The 20,392-nt window shown below is 39.7% G+C and overlaps 1 protein-coding gene across 14 annotated transcripts in view; it reads right to left on the bottom strand.

Annotated features, from left to right (window-relative positions):
- pcsk6 (proprotein convertase subtilisin/kexin type 6) overlaps positions 1 to 20,392 on the bottom strand; it is a 174,036-nt gene that overhangs the window by 136,779 nt on the left and 16,865 nt on the right. For all 14 annotated transcript variants that reach the window (XR_012383102.1, XR_012383101.1, XR_012383103.1 and 11 more), the window contains exon 2: positions 19,326 to 19,430. Coding sequence is in view for 3 of the 14 variants with exons in the window: in XM_073908047.1 (XP_073764148.1) it covers positions 19,326 to 19,430 (105 nt within the window). In the remaining 11 variants the exon portion in view is untranslated. The remainder of the gene's footprint in view (positions 1 to 19,325; positions 19,431 to 20,392) is intronic.

The following is a 20,392-nucleotide window of genomic DNA, read 5'->3' as shown; positions in this document are numbered from 1 at the left end:
CTGCAGTTAAAGTCAGGCATCCTGCTGATTTGATTCTAAAGGGCACTTTTTTTGTCAGACGGCTCACCGGTCAGGTATACATCCGCACTAAAATATCAAGGTGAAAGTCATCATAGCTTGCGTAGAATAGACCCAGCTCCCTACCCAACTATAAGAGAATAGATTGACTGCGATATTTTTTTATTGCGCGATAAAAGTCTCGAGTAACGCAGCATATGACGCTACACAACTGACTCTTAAAGAGAATGGGAGATGAGACTCTGATAGGTTTAATGCATAGATATATACATTCGATGTCGCTTACCCTATTGTTGTCTATTAGAAGGAATGTGTCAATAGAGCCGCCATTTTAGTACAGGGTAGCGCACCTTTGAAATGAATGGGGGACCAAGCTGCAGTGGAGAACTGTGGCCATCCAGAGCCAGAGAATTACACATATACACATATATCTGTGAACGGGAGTTTTCCTGGATGTTAGTATGTATTTTCTTTTTAAATTACAAAACTTATAGTTTTACATCACTTTTCTACATTGATGGATCAGCGATCGCACTGGCATTCCTGACAAAAAGCTTGTGTTTGTGTGTATGGAATTCCACTATCCACCCTCCTTGTTAAATTTGATCTAATCAGTGTCCTGAAACACACCTCCTCTCCTTCTTTCACTTCTCATACTGACGGAGAGAGCGATTCAATTGTGAATGAATCTGTTATGAGCGACTCCTATACTAGCCGACAATGATACAAGTTTCTGGCAGCGCAACATCTTTGTCATTTTTCTTTTGCATTGTTTGCTGATTTTATTCAACAAAACTAGCATAAGCCGAGTGTTTAGTGCGAGTTGGAGCTACTTTGCCTTATGATGAATGCAGTAAGTGACTGTGTTATCATCAATAACGTGACCTGATTAGCACAAAACTTCAACATACAAAAACATAAAAAACTAAACCTTTCCTATGAAATGTTCTGCCTTTGTGCTTTGTTTTCTTTGTTTGCTCGTTACTACACCCGTACACAGTGCTAAAGTCCAGCATCTTCATGTAGTAACACTGTCTTGACTAGTGCGGTTGAATGACAGTTGTCCTGGGAGCACTGTACAAATATGGCGGCGCTATTGACGCATGCTCAGGGTCCCTATGCGATATCTAGTGTATATATCTATGGGTTTGATGCACTTTATGCTCAAAACACCCCAGAACTCATTGAGAGAATAAGCACAACCCTATTAGATCATATGCTGGGATGCAGAGCGTATTTTTCCATCCTTAAAATAGCAAAAGTTGATTCGGGCATGCCATTAATGCTTTTCCGCCATGCACTTTATCTTTGCGCCTATATCATTAAAGTAGAGCCCATCAAGTTTAAATTTGGTTTATAATTTTTTTTTCAGATATACAGCTTTGATTTTAGGCTAAAACATAATTTAAAAAAATACATGTTTCATGTATCATATTAACATATGCATTCATTGTTTTATTATTTTCAGAAACATAAAGGCCCAAAACATTAGTTTAATTGAACTTTTTTTCACTTCAGCTACAATCTGACATTATTATTATTATTATTATTATATAGTTATATACTCTGCTGTTCTGCTCACTAATTCTGCATTATTTAACCTAAAAATAAACCTTGAGTTACCATTGCAAATAAGCATTTTCTAATGTATGCAAAGCAGAATACATCAAGAACAGAACAGCATTTATTTACAATATAAAAACATGTTTTAAGTGTCATTTCTGAGCAATATAAAGCATCCACGTCAAGTGCAATGAGTTCTAAATAAAAACTTTTATAAAAATAAAAAGTCTTTTTAAGCTGAGGTCGCATTATTTGACCTAAAAACACACCAAAAACAACATCATAGATTATATATTAATTTATAATAACTAAGAATAAACTACTGTCTGCATTGTCAATATTAATGCACCGAATCACACTGTTCGCCTTTCATCTGATGAATTATACATTAATTGAAAAACTGTTTATTATTATCATTATCATCATCTATACAGTAACATACAGTGCTGTTTTGTTCAACGAGGCTGCATTTTTTGACCGAAAACACATCGCTATAAACTATCATTGGAAATTAACATTTTCTATTGTATTTTATCTTCAAAATGCAATAAAATCCTATGAAGCACAGCAGAATAAAAACATCAAGAACAGAACAGCATTTATTTACAATATAAAAACATGTTTTAAGTGTCATTTCTGAGCAATATAAAGCATTCTCGTCAAGTACGATGAGTTCTGAATAAAAACTAAACATCTTTTTGAACTGAGGTCGCATTATTTGACCTAAAAACACACTAAAAACAACATTATTGATTGTATAATAATTCATATACCATAATAATTGAGAATAAACTACCGACTGCATTGTCGACATTAATGCACTGAATCAGCGATACGCTGGCGACGTGCCCTGGGATTGGAGGAGGTTACCCAGGGCGTCCTTTAAAAAGAGGCGTGAGGCGGGAGAGCGAGTTTTGTTGGCGTGTTGTGTTGAGTTGATGTGATAAAGCTATTCCTGTTGCTAAGATGTTACCGTTGATCGTGTTTCCCGTGCTGTTGTATAAGTTTTGACTTTATGTATATCCATCCGAGTTTCCCTTTCCTATTATTTTGTTTTTGTTTTTAAAGGGCCATGACACCCCCCACTTTCGTTTAAAGTCTACTTCAGAATTTTTTCAAAAGATGCATGATTAATGGGCGTGGAGCTCCGCGAGCATCGGGCAGGAGTGGGCGTAGCCAGCAGGGGAGAACGTGAGCGAACAACTGTTGTTGACAGTTAGCTCACAAAATGAGACAAACCATGAGGAGACGCATGAGTTTATAAGTTACAAAGTTAAAATGCAAAGAAATGAACAGTGATTTAATGCCCTGTTACATTTGTTATTCGTAATTTCATATACACAAAACCACAATTTATATCATTATAAAGATAAGCGTGTTCATGTAAACCCTATAAATGAGGATTCTCCCTCAATCCCCGTATCCAGCAGACTCAGTGCAGCAGGTCTCCTGACCTGTCTATTTTAACCATTAGCCCTGCTGGTAATCTGGAGGATTTAGGCAAACACAGCAGCACGGCGATGTGTCTGAATGTGAACGAACTCCTGATAAAAGACAGCGTCCGCCATTCTCTAATTCTCGTACTGCTCTCCCGACAAAAATGCTAGCAGCACACACACAGCTTTGCTGTATGATCGGCCCTGACAAGATCGCGGGGAAAAACATGCAACAAACCCCGTGGATCATGGAAAAAAAGGCATATGAGCCTTCATGAACGACTAAATACTGTGCCGTGGGTCCGTGTCTCACAGCTCGGGCTTGACTCTGGCAGGTCTGATGAATAATTAAGCAGCCGGCTCTTTTCATAGGATGCGAAAACTCCGCTATGAATAATAATGAGAAACCGACGCGTCATCATTGCACTTGCAGTACTGCGCTGCGTCGCTGATTTTGATCCCGCCCCAAAAATCATTTTAAACCCGGAAGCTGAAATTAGCTAAGAAAAGCTCAAAATTATCCAGTTTTCCCCACAATTAAAGCTGACAGGTGCTAACATTGTCTTAACTCATGCTCAACACACACAAATCTGTTAATATAAAAAAAAAAGTTCTCCAGGGTGTCCTGAACCTTTAAGTTGCGGCCTTGAACCTAGACCAGGGTTGTAACATGTTATATCCAAGAATTGTTTATTATTATTATTAATATTATTATTATCATATACAGTAATATACAGTGCTGTTCTGCTCACTGAATCTGCATTAATATACCTAAAACAACATTAGGAATTACCATTGCGAACCGTTTTCTACAGTATTCATTATTTTTCTTGTCAGCTTAGTCCCTTTATTAATCCGGGGTTGCCACAGAGGAATGAACCGTCAACGTATCCAGCAAGTTTTTACGCAGTGGATGCCCTTCCAGCCGCAACCCATCTCTGTGAAACATCAACACACATTAACACACACACTACGGACAATTTAGCCTACCCAATTCACCTGTACCACATCTCTTTGGACTGTGGGGGAAACCGGAGCACCCTAACCCACGCAAACACAGGGAGAACATGCAAACTCCACACGGAAAAGCCAACTAAGCCGAGACTCGAACCAGCGACCTTCTTGCTGTGACAGTGCTACCTACTGCGCCACTGCATCACCCCTGTTTTCTACAGTATTATATCTCCAAATGCAATTAAATCCTGTGATGCGAAGCAGAATAGAAACATCAACAACTGAACAGCCTTTATTTACAACACAAAAACATTTTAAAATGTCATTTCTGAGCAATATAAAGCATCCTCGCCAAGTAAAATGAATTCTCAATAACAAAAAAAACCCATCTTTTGGAATGGCAGAGCAATTACTTATCGAACACTGGGTGTCTTTTTATCACAGATTGAACACGTCAGATATAAAAGATTACATTTTCGGTGTCCTTTTCATGAGGACAACACATCTATTGGAAGACCTGCAGGCTTTTCTTTTCTTTTTCAGCTTGACAGCTCTTTGCTTGCGGTTACAAAACATTCCGCGTGGCCTCTGCCTGTGGCCTGACACTGATGAAATGGGTTATTGGGCATTTGCCACGCCGCACCATTTGTACACATGGCCCGGGGCAGGATATGATCAGAGTTGCCTCCGTCAGATGCCCTCCAATAGACCTGCACTGTTTTATTACTCCCGAGATGCCGGCTGTCGGGAGGAGATAATCTTAGCAGGAGAGGGCCGCCTTCCAAAAACCCTGGAAACAGCTTGACTTTCAATGCCTGGCTGCTCCGTCAGATGAAGTCTTGGGCAAACACGGCTCCGCTCGTCATATTAATGCGCGTGTGACTGAACTGAGTGAATGTGGAAGACGGAGAGAGATTTAATCATCTGAAAATATACGCTAATGTCGCAGGACTTCACAGCTTGGCTCATGAATATTCCTTGGGCGGTCGTGTAATTAATATTCAGAAGCGGCTGGGAGATCCGATTTGCTGAGATGCAAATAAACAGTTCTATTTAAAAATGTAGATGTAGTTGTTTTGCCTGTTGTTATGATTAGGCTATTTGGTGTTATAAGTGGCTTAAAGGGCCATGAAACCCCCCTTGTTTCAGCAGGGTTTTTTCACATCACTACTTTGGAAAAAGTCATGAAAGTGGGCGTGTCCAGCTCTGTTTAGGGGGGAGTGTCGGAGGAGGGAAAAAGGAAAGGTCTGTAAAAAATTTGCATTAAAATGGGAGTGTCGGGTTGGGCACGTGCTGATTTTCACAGAGGCAAAACAAAGACACAGACGCGGAGGAGAAAGACAGTGACTGTGTTTACATGGACATGAGTAATTGAATTATTTACCAAATTATTAAGTGGTGGACTTTAACAGCAGTTTGGCTCTTTCATTCAGGAATTTCATTCATGCCCCTCGTGACAAAAGAGATATTTGATTCGAGGAACTGCTGTTTTTTACATTCAATGTTTGTTACCGCACGGCGAATGAGAGGAAAAAAACCTCCGCATTTCTCTGTAACTTAGATGCACTTGGTAGGTAGCGTCAGAAAGCCATGCGTGTTATTCCTGTAACAAAATGTGGTGAAAATCCTACACGACGATAAGTTTGATTGTGGTGTTTACATGTTTACACTCGGAGAGCAGCATTTACAGCAGATTTTTCAGTCCATAATATTGTAGTGATCCTGTAAACTTTAACTTAAAAATAATTTGACTAAGGTCCGTCTTTAAACACTGAAAGAGTACTGCTGACGATACGAACTAACTTTGCCTCTGAATAAACAAACAAAGACCACTGGTCGCTCACTTACCAAATCTGTAGAGACAGGACAATCAACACCAACTGGAGCTGCGTCTTTTTTTAAAGGAGACGAGCGGCAAATCTGGATTTCACTATTGCCAGATGAGACAAGTTTGAGTAAAAATGTTCCTTAGATACTTATTTCTATCACGCGTCACGTGCACTGTAATCCACACGTGAGTCCAGCTGCGCTCTCATAGAGAGAAAATAAAAACAAAACCTTCACTGCAGCACATTATAAAAGCAACACTGACGACCCGTATCTCCAAACATTTCTTCTTTTCCCACTCCTTTTGGCAACACAACGTGTTGTCTCTCTGCCGTCTGAACACTGTAACAGGTGAAAACAGTCTTGGAAGCTATAATGCATATTAATGAAGTTGCGCCGCATAAACAACAGAGCACGCTGATTGGTTTGAACCAAGTCTTACTCATGAATAAATGCAGCACAATCCAAGACGTCATAAGGAACTCCCAGGTACAGACGTCCAGTATAGACTCTGGAATACACGCTAAAATCTCATGGCCGTGACGCAGCTTCAAAAATTCGTTTCAAACCGGAAGTATTATTTATAGTAGTATATTTAATTTGCTCGAAATAACGTAAAAATAACCACTGTCAATAGCTCAAACATGGGTTTTGGTGTTTCGTGACGCTTTAACTAATATACAGTAAGGTCCATAAATATTTAGACATCGACACAAATCTAACATTTTTGGCTCTATACACTAACACAATCAGTTTGAAATAAAACTAACAAGATGTGCTTTAACTGTAGACTGTCAGGGCGATGTAGTGGCGCAGTAGATAGTGCTGTCGCCTCACAGCAAGAAGGTCGCTGGGTCAAACCTTGGCTCAGTTGGCGTTTCTGCGAGGAGTTTGCATGTTTCCTCCGGGTGCTCCAGTTTCCCACACAGTCCAAAGACATGCGGTACAGGTGAATTGGGTAGGCTAAATTGTCCGTAGTGTATGAGTGTGGGTGTGAATGTGTGTATATGTTTCCCAGAGATGAGTTGCGGCTGAAAGGGCATCCGCTGCGTAAAAACCTGCTGGATAAGTTGGCGGTTCATTCCGCTGTGGCGATCCCGGATTAATAAAGGGACTAAGCCGACAAGAAAATTAATGAATGAATGTAGACTGTCAGCTTTGATTCGAGGGTATTTACAACCAAATCAGATGAACGGTGAAGAAATTACTAGTGTTGGGGTACTCGAACTAGGACTCAGACTCGAGTTCTGACTGGAGTCCATTTTGATTGGACTTGGGTAAACTTGCACTCTGACTTGACTCGGACTTGGACAATATCACCAGTACAGTCGAGTCCACATCATTTACAACACAAATATTGAAAATCAAAAATTAATAAACAACAGAATGAAAGTATAACAAGAATTAACGAACTCTCTGGCTGCCAGCATTTATTTCCACCCCTGCACCAGCAGGCAGCAGTAGCATGTCTTTACCCTAAACGTGTAACCAGAAAAAGCCATTTCACTCAATGCGTAGCTAGGTCTAGGACAATGTCTTCAAATACAGCAATAATGATGCTTCTACCAACATGTTGAAAGAAAGCAAAGAAAGGTAAGAGCTTATTTTCTTGAATTTTATATTCATATCATAGGGACGATGTTTATAGATACTGAAGATGTTGTTTTATATTGGTGTCAATATATCCGCAAATAGCTGCCAGTATCAAAGTTTTGCAATTGGCTCTGAGCCAGAGAAAGCTGCGTTCAGCGCTTGATTTAGGCCAGAGCTTTTCAAATCCGGACTATTCAAAGTTTTTCTGCGTGACTCTGTTGTCATGACATCCAATAATCATACGAGGCTACACGTGATTAAGCTGGATAATCGCGCACACGCCTGCATTGACGCACTGCAGCAAAGCAATCATTTGAATGGATGAAGATGTAGGTCAGAAAAAGAAAACTTGATGAAGAGAATAGACCAGAGGTGGGCAAACCCGGTCCTGGAGGGCCGGTGTCCAGCAGAGTTTAGCTCCAACTTTAATTGAACACACCTGCTTATAGATTTCTAGTGATCTTGAAGACCCTGCTTAGCATGCTCAGGTGTGTTTGATTAGTGTTGGAGCTATGCAGGACACCCACCCCAGGAATAGACAGTTCAAAGTGGAATAAACAGATAAGTATGCATTTATTTTGCCACAAGATAGCACAAGCCAGCTCAAACCAGTGACCTTCTTGTTGTGAGGTGATTGTGCTAACCACTGCGCCACCATGCTGCCTGTGATGCATGTTATGGATGTTTATTAAAAACAAGTTATGTAATATCAATTGTTTCATACCTTTGACCTAAATAAAGAAAAACAGATTTGGAATTTTTAATGTAGACATTGAGAACCCCTGTTTTAGGTTATCACTAACAGGCTGACCCAAATCATCAGCCTAGAAATCTGCGCCGGACTGTTTTTTCAGTCTCACTCCAGCTGAGTTTTAGGCCGTACTCACACTAGTTACAGTTGCCTCTAACCGGGCCAAAGCACGCTTGTCCCCACTCCCGTCTCCCCCGACGACCCGCACTCACACCACAAACGGGCCTCGGCACGCTTACGTCATCGCTGCTGCGCTGTTCAGGGAGAAGCGCTCTCTCACTCAGCAGCACAGTGGAGATTTCTCTAGTTATATCGTTTCAGTCATTTGTTATGCAGTGACATGCAGTCAAATATTTCGCCAAACAGTCCTTAGGGATGCGGTGACATGCATTCAAATATTTCGCCGAACAGATCCGCCACTTTTGGTGCTCAAAAAGAATCATAATGCCCTCGTGCTGCAGGAATGAGGAGGTGTGCTGAAGCCGCGCAGCTGTCGTGCTGTGAGGAGTTCTCGTCTTTAATAAACTACAGCAGTTTCCGTTCACTGAACAGTAAGAATTATTAATAAATCCATATGAAACAGCCCCTTAAAAGTCACGTCTCGCTTTCAGTTTCAGGCTTTGGTGCGTTTTACACTCACACACAAGCGTACCGTGCCAAAGCCCAAGTGATCCGCGCTCAGGCCCACCTCTTCCAACCGGGCCAGGGCCGGCCAAGTGAACCGTGCTTGAGCCCGATTCAGCGCACTCACACTTCTCAAACGATCCGGGAAACAGGCCTGGGCACGGTACGGATGGCATAGTGTGAGTAGGCCCTTATTTGGCACCCAATCGCCCCTGCCATTTATTCACTCTTTGTTTGATTAGAAAACATTTCCTTTGTCGAATGGTCTCTCTTTGCTGAACCTTTATGTTCTGGGTCAGTTAGCATGAATATAGTTTCATTTTCCACACTGGGGCTGATAACAGAGTTCTCTGGAACTATTGTTAATAAAAATGCATTGTTGTAAATAGGGCCTCAGGTTTTAGTTTAAAAAGGCATAAGTTTTGCTATGGTTACGCCATCCGTCCACACTACGCCAGAGTTTTCGAGCACCAAAAATGGAGCGTTTCAGAAACGCTGAAGAGGCCGTTTTCATTCTAAAACGCTGCTGCTCCATCTCAGGCCCCGTTTACACTAGTGCGTTTTAGTTTTAAAACTGCGTTTTAGAATGAAAACGATCCACGTCTACACTAGCCTTTCACCCAGCATTTCTGAACAGCTCTTCGTCCAAACCAAAACGCTAAAAACGCGCATCACGTGACCACACACACTCTCTCGGGCAAGCGCTGCAGCCTATCTACCCATGAGAACCCTGCTAGTCGGACTGCTCATCAAGCATCTCCCGCTGGCTCTAATCTCACTATATTTATTAAACGTGATATTTAATTAATCTTGTTGTCTATATCTAATGACATATTCCCTGACTTTGGTCACTGGAATCTATTACTTGTTCTCAAGTAACGTGTTTTGGCTGAGCGCAAAGATAAGTTAATAATAGGGATGTAACAGTATCAGAATTTCACGGTACAGTAATACCTCGGTATGAGTGGCACGGTAGGGTTTTTATTGAATAATTTACAGGAAAACAAAACTAATGAAAAGACTCGAAGTGCCAAAAGTACTTCTTTACCTTAGCACTGAACATATCAATGGCATACAAATTAGCCATCTATCTGTAAGTTTTCAAACAGGAACTTCAATTTTTCAATTTTAATAACAAAAAAACTATAAAACCATGTAGAAAAAATAAAGTTTCAATTTAGTATTGTTGAAAACTCATCACATTCAACATTTAATCACTCACTCACTTGGATAGACATGGTTTTTTTTAAAGACAAATTATCATATAACTAATCTGGTAAAAGCTGGTATCTCTGGGCATTTACAATGTCCCCTGCAACAGAAAAACCCCTCTCATTTGGGACTGAGGTTTCTGGGACAGAGATATGATTTAGCCAAGGTTGACAGCAGTGGGTAACGTTGTGCATTGTCTTTCCACCACTTGAGAGGACAAGCCATGAGTGAGATAGAGGTCTCTTTACAGTACAAGTCAATGTCTGCATCAATCTAACAAGAGTGCTGTGTTATGCAGTCCCCATTTTTAGTCGTATTCCTCGACTTATATTTCACCACAGTCTGGCAGTGCCTGCATACAGTTTTTTTTTTGTCTGTCACCTTTTCTCCTTTTTCGTATCTTTTTAGAAAGAAACCGAAATGCTTCCACACATCCGATTTAAAACCCGCTTTAGGTTCACACACTCCATTTCCACATTACTGGATCTGTAGTGACAACAGACCGCAAAGGATGATGGCCACGCCTAGGCTGATGGGAATTGTAGTTCCCGTTACCTCCCGTTCGCTTCATTCGCCTAAGCAAACTTTTCTCAGAAATATAGTTTTATTGAGTCATGCGACTACGCTAATATTGAAAAAAATTACTATTGCGGTATGACGGTATTTACAATATTGTTACATCCTTATTAATAATTAAATGTAACCATGTACATTCTGCATACTGTTTGATCGCTTGCCATAATTTCCTATAATGTATAAACTTATTGCCAGTTATACTTTTATAATGGCCATTATAGATTATTAAAACTGATATTCAGCAAAGGAGGGCATGTTTCGTGTTTTCACTGAAATTGAAAGGAGGCAGTTGTTATAGGCTCTGCTTTGTTATAAATACCCACACAGAGAAGATGCCAAGGTTGATGCAGCACTACGCCTCAACATTTCTGCTGTCTGTTAAGTTGCTAATATTAAAATGAAAATAGGCAGTTCCTTAAATCATGTTTACATTTTATTGCTGAGAAAGTGAAACAACGTAGCCAGGGTGATGTGAATGAAGTTATAAAGTACACTGTTCCCTTTAAAGATTTACCCGTGTCCTCTGTAGTCGGTTTTCCATATCAAACTGAGGGGGGGAGACTGCAGCCCTAGGGCCTACTCACACTATGCCATCCGTACCGTGCCCAGGCCCGTTTCCCGGATCGTTTGAGAAGTGTGAGTGCGCTGAATCGGGCTCAAGCATGGTTCACTTGGCCGGCCCTGGCTCGGTTGGAAGAGGTGGGCCTGAGCGCGGATCACTGGGGCAAAACGCGCCAAAGCCCGAAACTGAAAGCGAGACGTGACTTTTAAGGGGCTGTTTCATATGGATTTATTAATCATTCTTACTGTTCAGTGAACGCAAACTGCTGTAGTTTATTAAAGCCGAGAACTCCTCACAGCACGACAGCTGCGCGCATTCAGCAAACCTCCTCATTCCTGCAGCACGAGAGCTTTATGATTGTTTATGAGCGCCAAAAGTGGCGGATCTGTTCGGCGAAATATCTGACTGCGTGTCCCCGCATCCCTAAGGACTGTTTGGCGAAATATTTGACTGCATAGCAAACGACTGAAGCGATATAACTAGAGAAATCTCCATTGTGCTGCTGAGTGAGAGAGCGCTTCTTACTGAACAGCGCAGCAGCGATGACGAAAGCGTGCCGAAGCCCGTTTGTGGTGTGAGCGTGGGCCGTCAGAGGAGACGGGAGGGGGGACAAGCATGCTTTGGCCCGGTTCGAGGCAACTGTACCTAGTGTGAGTACGGCCTTAATCAAACTCGCAAAGTCTGAACTTACAAGGAGAGGATGCAGGACTGAACTGTGTGTGTTAGGCTACTTAATATTGAGGAAAAGCCGCAATCAGATAGGTGAATGTCGGCAGCCCCGCCTCCATTTTCAGATGTTTTCCCACATCCACACTGAGATGGAGCAGCAGCGCTTTAGAATGTAAACAGCCTCTCCAGCCTTTCCAAAATGCTCCGTTTTCGGCGCTCGAAAACCGTAGTAAAACGTATGCGTTTTAAAAATAAAACGCATTGGTGTAAACGGGGCCTCAGATTGAAGGAACATAAAAGCAAATGCCCACCCCCACACGCTCCCCTCATCAGAGAAGTGGACAAAAGAAACACATTTAAATGGCAAGTGTGAATGCTAATGCATCTCCTTTGTCCACTTGTAGATCAGCTCAACATAAACGCATCTTAAAACCAGGTGTGAACGGCCCACAGAAGCTGATAGGTGTCACTCAAAACAAAAGCGCTGAGTTCCTCAGGATGTTCCTGTAGGGCTTCAGCTGCATTGTGTATTCTGGAAGCACCATGAACTGTCATGCTTTGTTGTAACTGTTACCATATTTTGTTCTACAAACATATTCCCTGAAGGAAGACGTGATAACATGACTGCTGTAGAACTGTGCTGCAGAATAAACTCTCGGTTACTTTTGTTTGCCATTTTAAATGTCACCTACCATTGATCAAAATAGATTGTGATTCTATCTGTGAATTCAGTTGTTTCACGTGTTTTTATGATTAGGCTATTTGGTCCCACTTTATATGAAGTGGCCTTTAAAATATGCAGTTAATCTTAAATTAATAATTTGCTACATCATGTTTGAACACATTTTTCTCCATTGTACTTATGCTTGATTAAATACCTGCATGTAATTACATCTGTAATTAATTTCTGTTAATACATTTACATTTACGCAGTGGTGCAGTAGGTAGTGCTGTCGCCTCAGCAAGAAGGTCGCTGGTTCAAGCCTCGGCTGGGTTAGTTGGCATTTCTGTGTGGAGTTTGCATGTTCTCCCCGTGTTCGCGTGGGTTTCCTCCGGGTGCTCCGGTTTCCCCCACAGTCCAAAGACATGGAGGCTCACCAACACTGCATGTTTTGGATGCATCCTTTGTCTGCAACACTTGTTACAGGTCTTTCAGTCTCCACACTATGTCAGTGTTAATGAGCTGATGTTCTGAATCAGGTGTGTTTAGTTAAGGAGACATGGAAAATGTCTCCTGGAGAACGTGGTTAAGAAACACTGCCCTAGACCCACGTTCACTATTCTACACATTCCCAACTTAGTTCAAAAAAGTAATTGATTACTAACTGCACAACTAAAATTGCAATTAAATTGCTTTCTAATTACCATGTCTGAAAAGTAACTTTATTTACATTTTAACAATAGTTAACATAAAAAGTAGTGCTGTAAAACAAAATGACAATAGTTTTACAAAAAATATTATTTATATTTACAAAATATGTGTGTATTGTGTGTGTGTGTATATATATATATGTGTGTGTGTGTGTGTGTGTGTGTATATATATATATATATATATATATATATATATATATATATATATATATATATATATATATATATATATATATATATATATATATATATATATATTTATATATATATATATATATATATATATATATACACACACACACACATTTATACATATACACACACAGCACATATTTTGTAAATATTAACAAATAATTTTTTGGGTGCAAATATATACACGCACGCACTATACACGCACACACACACGCACACACACACGCACACACACACACACGACATCAATTAGCCCCCTAAAACTTAAACATATTTCCCAAAATTATGTTTAACAGAGCAAGGAAATTTCCACCGTATGTCTGATAATATTTTTTCTTCTGGAGAAAGTCTTATTTGTTTTATTTTGGCTAAAATAAAAGTAGTTTTTAATTTTTAAAAATTCATTTAAGGGAAAATATTATCAGCCCCTTTAAGCTGTATTTTTTTTGCATAATCTACAGAACAAACCATCGTTATACAATAACTTGCCTAATTACCCTAACCTGCCTAGTTAACCTAATTAACCCAGTTAAGCCTTTAAATGTCACTTAAAGCTGTATAGAAGTGTCTTGAAAAATATCTAGTCAAATATTATTTACTTTAATCATGACAAAGATAATAGAAATCAGTTGTTAGAGATGAGTTATTTAAACTATTATGATTAGAAATGTGTTATAAAATAGTCTCTCTGTTAAACAGAAATTGGGGAGAAAATAAACAAGGGGGGGGGGGGGTAATAAATCTGACTTTAACAACGGAATGCACCACCAACTATTCCAGCATATGTTTTACGCCCTTGTATGCCCTTCCAGCCACAAACCAGTACTGGGAAACACCTATACACTCATTCACACACACTCATTCACTACGGCTAATTTAGTTTATTTAATTCACCTATAGCTCATGTGTTTGGACTGAGGGGAAACCAGAGCACCCAGAGGAAACCAACGCCAACACAGGGAGAACATGCAAACACAGAAATGCTAACTGACCCAGCCGGGACTCAAGCCAGTGACCTTCTTGATGCGAGGCAACAGTGCTAATACTGAGCCACCGAGCTGCCCCATTTTCTACATATATACATAAACATACACAGTCTGTAAAAGCTCATTTTTATCCTGTATGTGATGAATAATTTGAAAGCACTACTATTTCAAATTAGCTACACCCAACACTGAGCGACAGTCTGCAAATATCTGTGTCGAACACAATTATGTATCTCTAGCTATGCAGAAATATTTCTAGAATAGTATCTGCATTGGCTCATGCTAATTAACTTTTAAAAATCTGCTAATTACACCACACTGTAAAAAGAGTTTTCACAAGAATTTTGTGATTCCTGTTTTTATTTGTCCCCATTTATTTCTGCTCTTGAATTGCATTATGGGAGCTTGATCTGTTTTCCAACAACTTTTAACATTGAAAAGTTAGAAAAAAAGACTTTTGCGAACATTTTTAATAGTTTAAAGTTATATAGCGTCTGGGTTGGTGTTGTATATTACACTACAAACACTGTAATAAACTGCCAGCACCTTTTCTTTTATTTTACAGAAATATTTCTCTATAAATTATTTATTACACAATATATAACTTGAAACTGCTAAAATGTCAATAAGTCACTTTGTTAAACTGTAGAGTTGAATTTACAACATCAAAAGTCGACAGAGCAGAGATCAACATCCCATAATGCAATTCACAACAGTAAATAAACACTTGTGAATCACAAAATACGGAAACCAATAATTAACAGATATGTTTTACAGTGCAGTCATGGCAAATTCCCACTAAGACTGATAAAAAGTGAGCATTAAATGTAACAAAGCTTTTAATGCAAGTTATTTTTTCGTAAAAAAAGGTTTGTGAATATGAGTCGCTGTACAAGATGATTGAAACAGAGTCCATCTGTGCTATTGTTTAATTATGCAATATTGAGCATCGAGCGCTTTTGATACCCCAGGCTGAAAGTCACCCTGTGATGCTGAAACCATATCAGGCCACAGAAAACGACACCATAACCAAAAAGCCAATCTCAAAATGAAAAACGAGCCCTCTTTGAGAACACTTGAACTCTGGCCAATGTGAAATGTCGAAAACGACTACTTCAACACTCATTCACATCTTTCATTTTAGTTCATTTCTCATCTCAAATATACAGCAGGGAAATTAAGTATTGAACACGTCACCATATTTCTCAGAAAATATATTTTTAAAGATGTTGTTGACTTTGTCTTTCAAATCTGATAATTCATTTGTATTTTCAAATGGATTCGAGTCAGGTGATTGGCTGGGCCATGCTACAGCTTTTCTTCTTTCTCTGAAAGCATTTGAGAGTCTCCTTGGATCACTGTCTTGTTAAATGTCCACTCTGGTTTCATCTTCATCCTCCTGCTAATGTGTATGTTGGACTAAAGATATAGATTTTAGCTGCTGTCTGGGATTTCACTGGCTTTCTACACCCCCCTTTCATCATGTGTTCAATACTTTTTACCCGTGTCATTTCATTTTATTACACAACTTAATTCATTAATTCATTTTCTTGTCGGCTTAGTCCCTTTATTAATCTGGGGTCGCCACAGCGGAATGAACCGCCAACTTATCCAGCAAGTTTTTACGCAGCAGATGCCCTTCCAGCCGCAACCCATCTCCGGGAAACATCCACACATATACACACACACACTCATACACAACGGACAATTTAGCCTACCCAATTCACCTGTACCGCATGTCTTTGGACTGTGGGGGAAATTTGAGTACCCGGAGAAAACCCACGCGAACGCAGGGAGAAAATGCAAACTTCACACAGAAACGCCAACTGAGTCGAGGATCGAACCAGCGACCCAGTGACCTTCTTGCTGTGAGGCGAACATGCTACCCACTGCGCCACTGCGTCGCCACACAACTTAATTTGTAAACTAATTAGATTTGTTCTCTAAATTTATGGGTTTATTTTGTTTGTTACCAACATGCAGGAAAAATTTTAAGTCAACAGCACCATTAGAAATCGGTTTTATGAGAAAAATGGTGAAAATATTTTAACCCGCATAATTTTCCCTGCTGTATATTGCAGAATAACAAAATAATGCAATGTTAGACTTTTCCAAAATCGTGCAGACCTAGTTTGATTAATGTAAGTTGAGATGATGACCACTTTTTCCTGCCTGGTCAAACCACTTATTTAAAATGAGTTGAATCAACACAATTCTTAAAGGGCACCTATAATGAAAACATCGAAGTTGTTTGGACAGAACTGTGTGTAGGTACTGTACAATATGTGTCCACAGTCATTTTGGGGCGATAATGCCAATAAGTCTCTTTTTTTAATTTCCTGATGTTAAAATAGGATCCAAATCCCTCCCATCTCGAGGCTGACCCCAACTTGATGTAGGAGTGCGGTTTTCCCGCCCACTGAATTGATTGACAGCTACGTATTATCATGTCTGCATAGTAACGTGTATAATCATATCAACAAGACAGGACGTGCGCAAATCAACCGGGATTAAAAGATCTGTTCAGCTCTCTGTGATCATCAATCATCATCAAACATGATCAAGAATGAGTTTTACAAGTTTAAAATGTTTTTAAAACAGAGCTTGTTTGTAATAAAAGACGGTAAAATCACTGTAATTCATCACCACAGCCACAGGTCAGAACAATTATAAAAGAAAACTTCAATCCCGGTTTGTGGATGTTAAATCTGGTTTACTTTGTACATTAACATAATGGATATTCATACAGCAGTGGATATTATCTTGTATCCGGTCACATTTGCTTTGCAAAAACAGTGCAAAGTTAAATGCATATGCTCTGTGAGTGTGAGTGTGTGTGTGTGTGTGTGTGTGTGTGTGTGTGTGTGTGTGTGTGTGTGTGTGTGTGTGTGTGTGTGTGTATGCATGCCTGAACTTCGTAACGACATTGTGTGTGACTCCTCGTCACAGAAAGGCTTGAATTAACTCCACAACAAATACATAAAATAATCATTGGGAAAGTTCTTACTGTAGTATTTCTCACAAACGCTACGAGATCTGCTTCCTTTATGTCTGTCACTGTGCTGTTTAACAGACGGAGGTGAGGTGGAGCTTGAGGCACACTCTGACAGGCGCGTGGGAAAGGTGGGTGGGGAGAACTAGCATTAAAAGCACAGGCCACAACAACAGCTGTATAGTAGAGCAGAAAATTCTAATATTCTGAAAGGTCTAAAAAATAATCTGATGGGTGTTTTGAGCTGAAACTCTTAACAGACACATTCTGGAGACTCAAAAGACTTCTCTTAAATCTTGAAAAAGGGGTAAAATAGATGCCCTTCAATGTTTAAACTGAATTGTTTTATGTTCATTGCCCTTAAATTTGTAAAAACGATTATGTTAACTTAAGCAATTTGTGTTGTGAAATCATTGTGTGGAACCCAGCATTTTGCAGTAGTGTAGGAAAGTTAATTTGATTCAACAACAACAACAAAAAAATGTAAGTGTAATGACACAGCAAATAGTTCCTTCTGGCTGATGAAAACTGCCGCGTACTGCAAATAACACCAAACAAACTTGAGGTTATAAACTCACAACAATCACAGCGCACCGCAGGACATGCGGACAATGAAATGTGCCATAAACGCACCACTGCTGCCACATTGAGCTGTAAATTTTAACTAGCAGCCCTCCGGCATCAGCGAGCTGTTTATGATTCAGACTCCAGCCTCTCGTGTCAGATGGCCACGTTTCAGGACTTTATACTTTTGAAACATATTCAATAGTTTCCTTTGAGGCTTTCAGACCAACATAATGAGAGTTTTTGTGAAGATAACTGCAGCAGTTTGCTGCCATTGTAAGCTTTATCTATAGATAGCATTGTCTTTTAAAGGAGTAGTTCACCAAAAAATGAAAATTCAGTCATCATTTACCACTTAATATAAAGTTAATCAGGTGTCAACAAATTTTTTTTTTTTTTTAAATAACTTAATATTTTTACACAATATATTGTTTAAGCTATACAGTTGGGAATAGGATTGAACCTGTTATGTTTTTTTCCTGAGATTAATATTTCTAAAGGAGCTGTTAACAAGAAATTTAACCAGATTTTGGTAAAAACCCAAACAACACAAACATACTAATAAAACAAAACAAAAATATAAATAAATTGTTTTGTTTAATAACAATGGAACAACATGAGGAGAAAGTACTGAACTACTGAAATGTATATAATATTTTATATAAAAATATAGGAGTTTTGCTGATGGCAACTTAAAGACGCCTCTTATATGAAGAATGAAGTCACATGCATTGCTCAGGTGTGAGTGTTTTAACAGACTTCAAAGTTTTAAAATCTTGATGGTTTTGTGGGTCTTGTCTATCCAATCTGATAATTAATTTGTATTTTCTATTGGATTCAGCTCAGGTGATTGGCTGGGCCATTCCACAGCTTGATTTTCTTTCTCTGAAAGCATTTTGCACTGTCATTGATCTGCAGTTATAATCAAATCCTGTTCATAGAAAGGTTAGTAATAAACATTTTAAAACAAAGTATTTATGTGTATAAAGCATCTGTTTTGTAAGAAGTGCTTCTCATATTATATGTAAGCGACCCGTACTGCTTTACTGTAGACATTTATTCGAGCGAACATGACATTGACTTAAACTTTCTGTCGTACTCCACACCCACCAAAAGGGTACCCTTGGTAGTGGAAACGCAATCCTGATAAAGGTGACCCGTACCGACTCGAACCGTACCGTACTGTACCAGTCAGTGGAAACAAGCCATAACAGGTATTTTTTACAATGTATACACTTGTAGTATGTTTTTGTTTTCATCCTGGATTTTTGTCCACTATGGGAGTCAATATCTGTCAGTTTCAAACATTCTTCAAAATCTTTTGAGTTCAACATTTATTTTGGAACCAATTAAGAGAGAACAAACGCTGATTAAATCTTCATTTTGGGGTGTGAAATGATCATGCAGGGGCCAACAGAGGAGGTAGAGGTTTACCTTGGGGTCCATGTGAATGAAGCTGTGTGCGCCTCTGGTGGCAAAAGTAGATCTGCGGACTACCCTTCTGTGATGGAAATGGTAATGATGCTCCAGGCCTCCGATCTACAGAACAAACAACCATGAAAAATAAGTAAGGGAAATAGCAGCCACACATTTAAGCAAAAGGCATGAAACCATTTTCTCTTTGATGGACAGACACTGCAGAGAATCTTTCAGACTCCGGTTGGAAAGTTCATGCATATGGATTGTTGTTGCAAATGCAAGAGAATTTCAGCGGAACGGACATATGGTACACAGTGGGTGGTGTCATGGAAGGCGCAATCTAATTGGCACATGCCTGCTGCCCTCAAGATCTGACTGTGATATGCAGCACATCTATCACACACATGCCGTAGAGTAGGCCTGTGCTTAAAGGAAAAGTGCAGAGTTTACACCCTCTGATTTTATTCCACACTTGCACGCTGTCATTCTGGCAATGAGAATCATGCTTGTCTATTTGATAGCATCGTTTGAGCATGGATATCGCAATGTGATCATTCCTTTTGGATTAGGATTTTTGTATTAATATTATCTGTTAGGCACCTAGGGTCTGAGAGTACCGCAATTTCGATTCTCTGTATGTTCTGTACATGTGGTTGAATTGACAATAAAGCTGACTTTGATTCGCAATAGTCGCATCAAAGGAACGCTGAGTCACATGTACATCAGTATCCACAGCCTTTGCTCAATACTTTGTTGATGCACCTTTGGCAGCGATTACAGCCTCAAGTCTTTTTGAATATGATGCCACAAGCTTGGCACACCTGTCATTGGATATTTTTACCTATTTCTCTTTGCAGTACCTCTCAAGCTCTATCAGGTTGGGTAGGAAGCGACGGTGTACAGCCATTTTCAGTTCTCTCCAGAGATGTTCAATAGGATTTAGGTCTGGGCTCTGGTTGGGCCACTCAAGGACATTCACAGAGTTGTTGTGATGCCACCCCATTGATAATTTGGTTTGGGTCATTGTCTTGCTGGAAGATGAACCGTCGCCCCAGTCTGTCACTGCCAACCCTGGGAGGTTA

Source organism: Danio rerio, chromosome 7 (assembly GCF_049306965.1).
Source record: "Danio rerio strain Tuebingen ecotype United States chromosome 7, GRCz12tu, whole genome shotgun sequence".
Taxonomy (NCBI): domain Eukaryota; kingdom Metazoa; phylum Chordata; class Actinopteri; order Cypriniformes; family Danionidae; genus Danio; species Danio rerio.
Note: the sequence above shows the minus strand (reverse complement) of the source record. Positions and strands in the feature narration are given on the sequence as shown.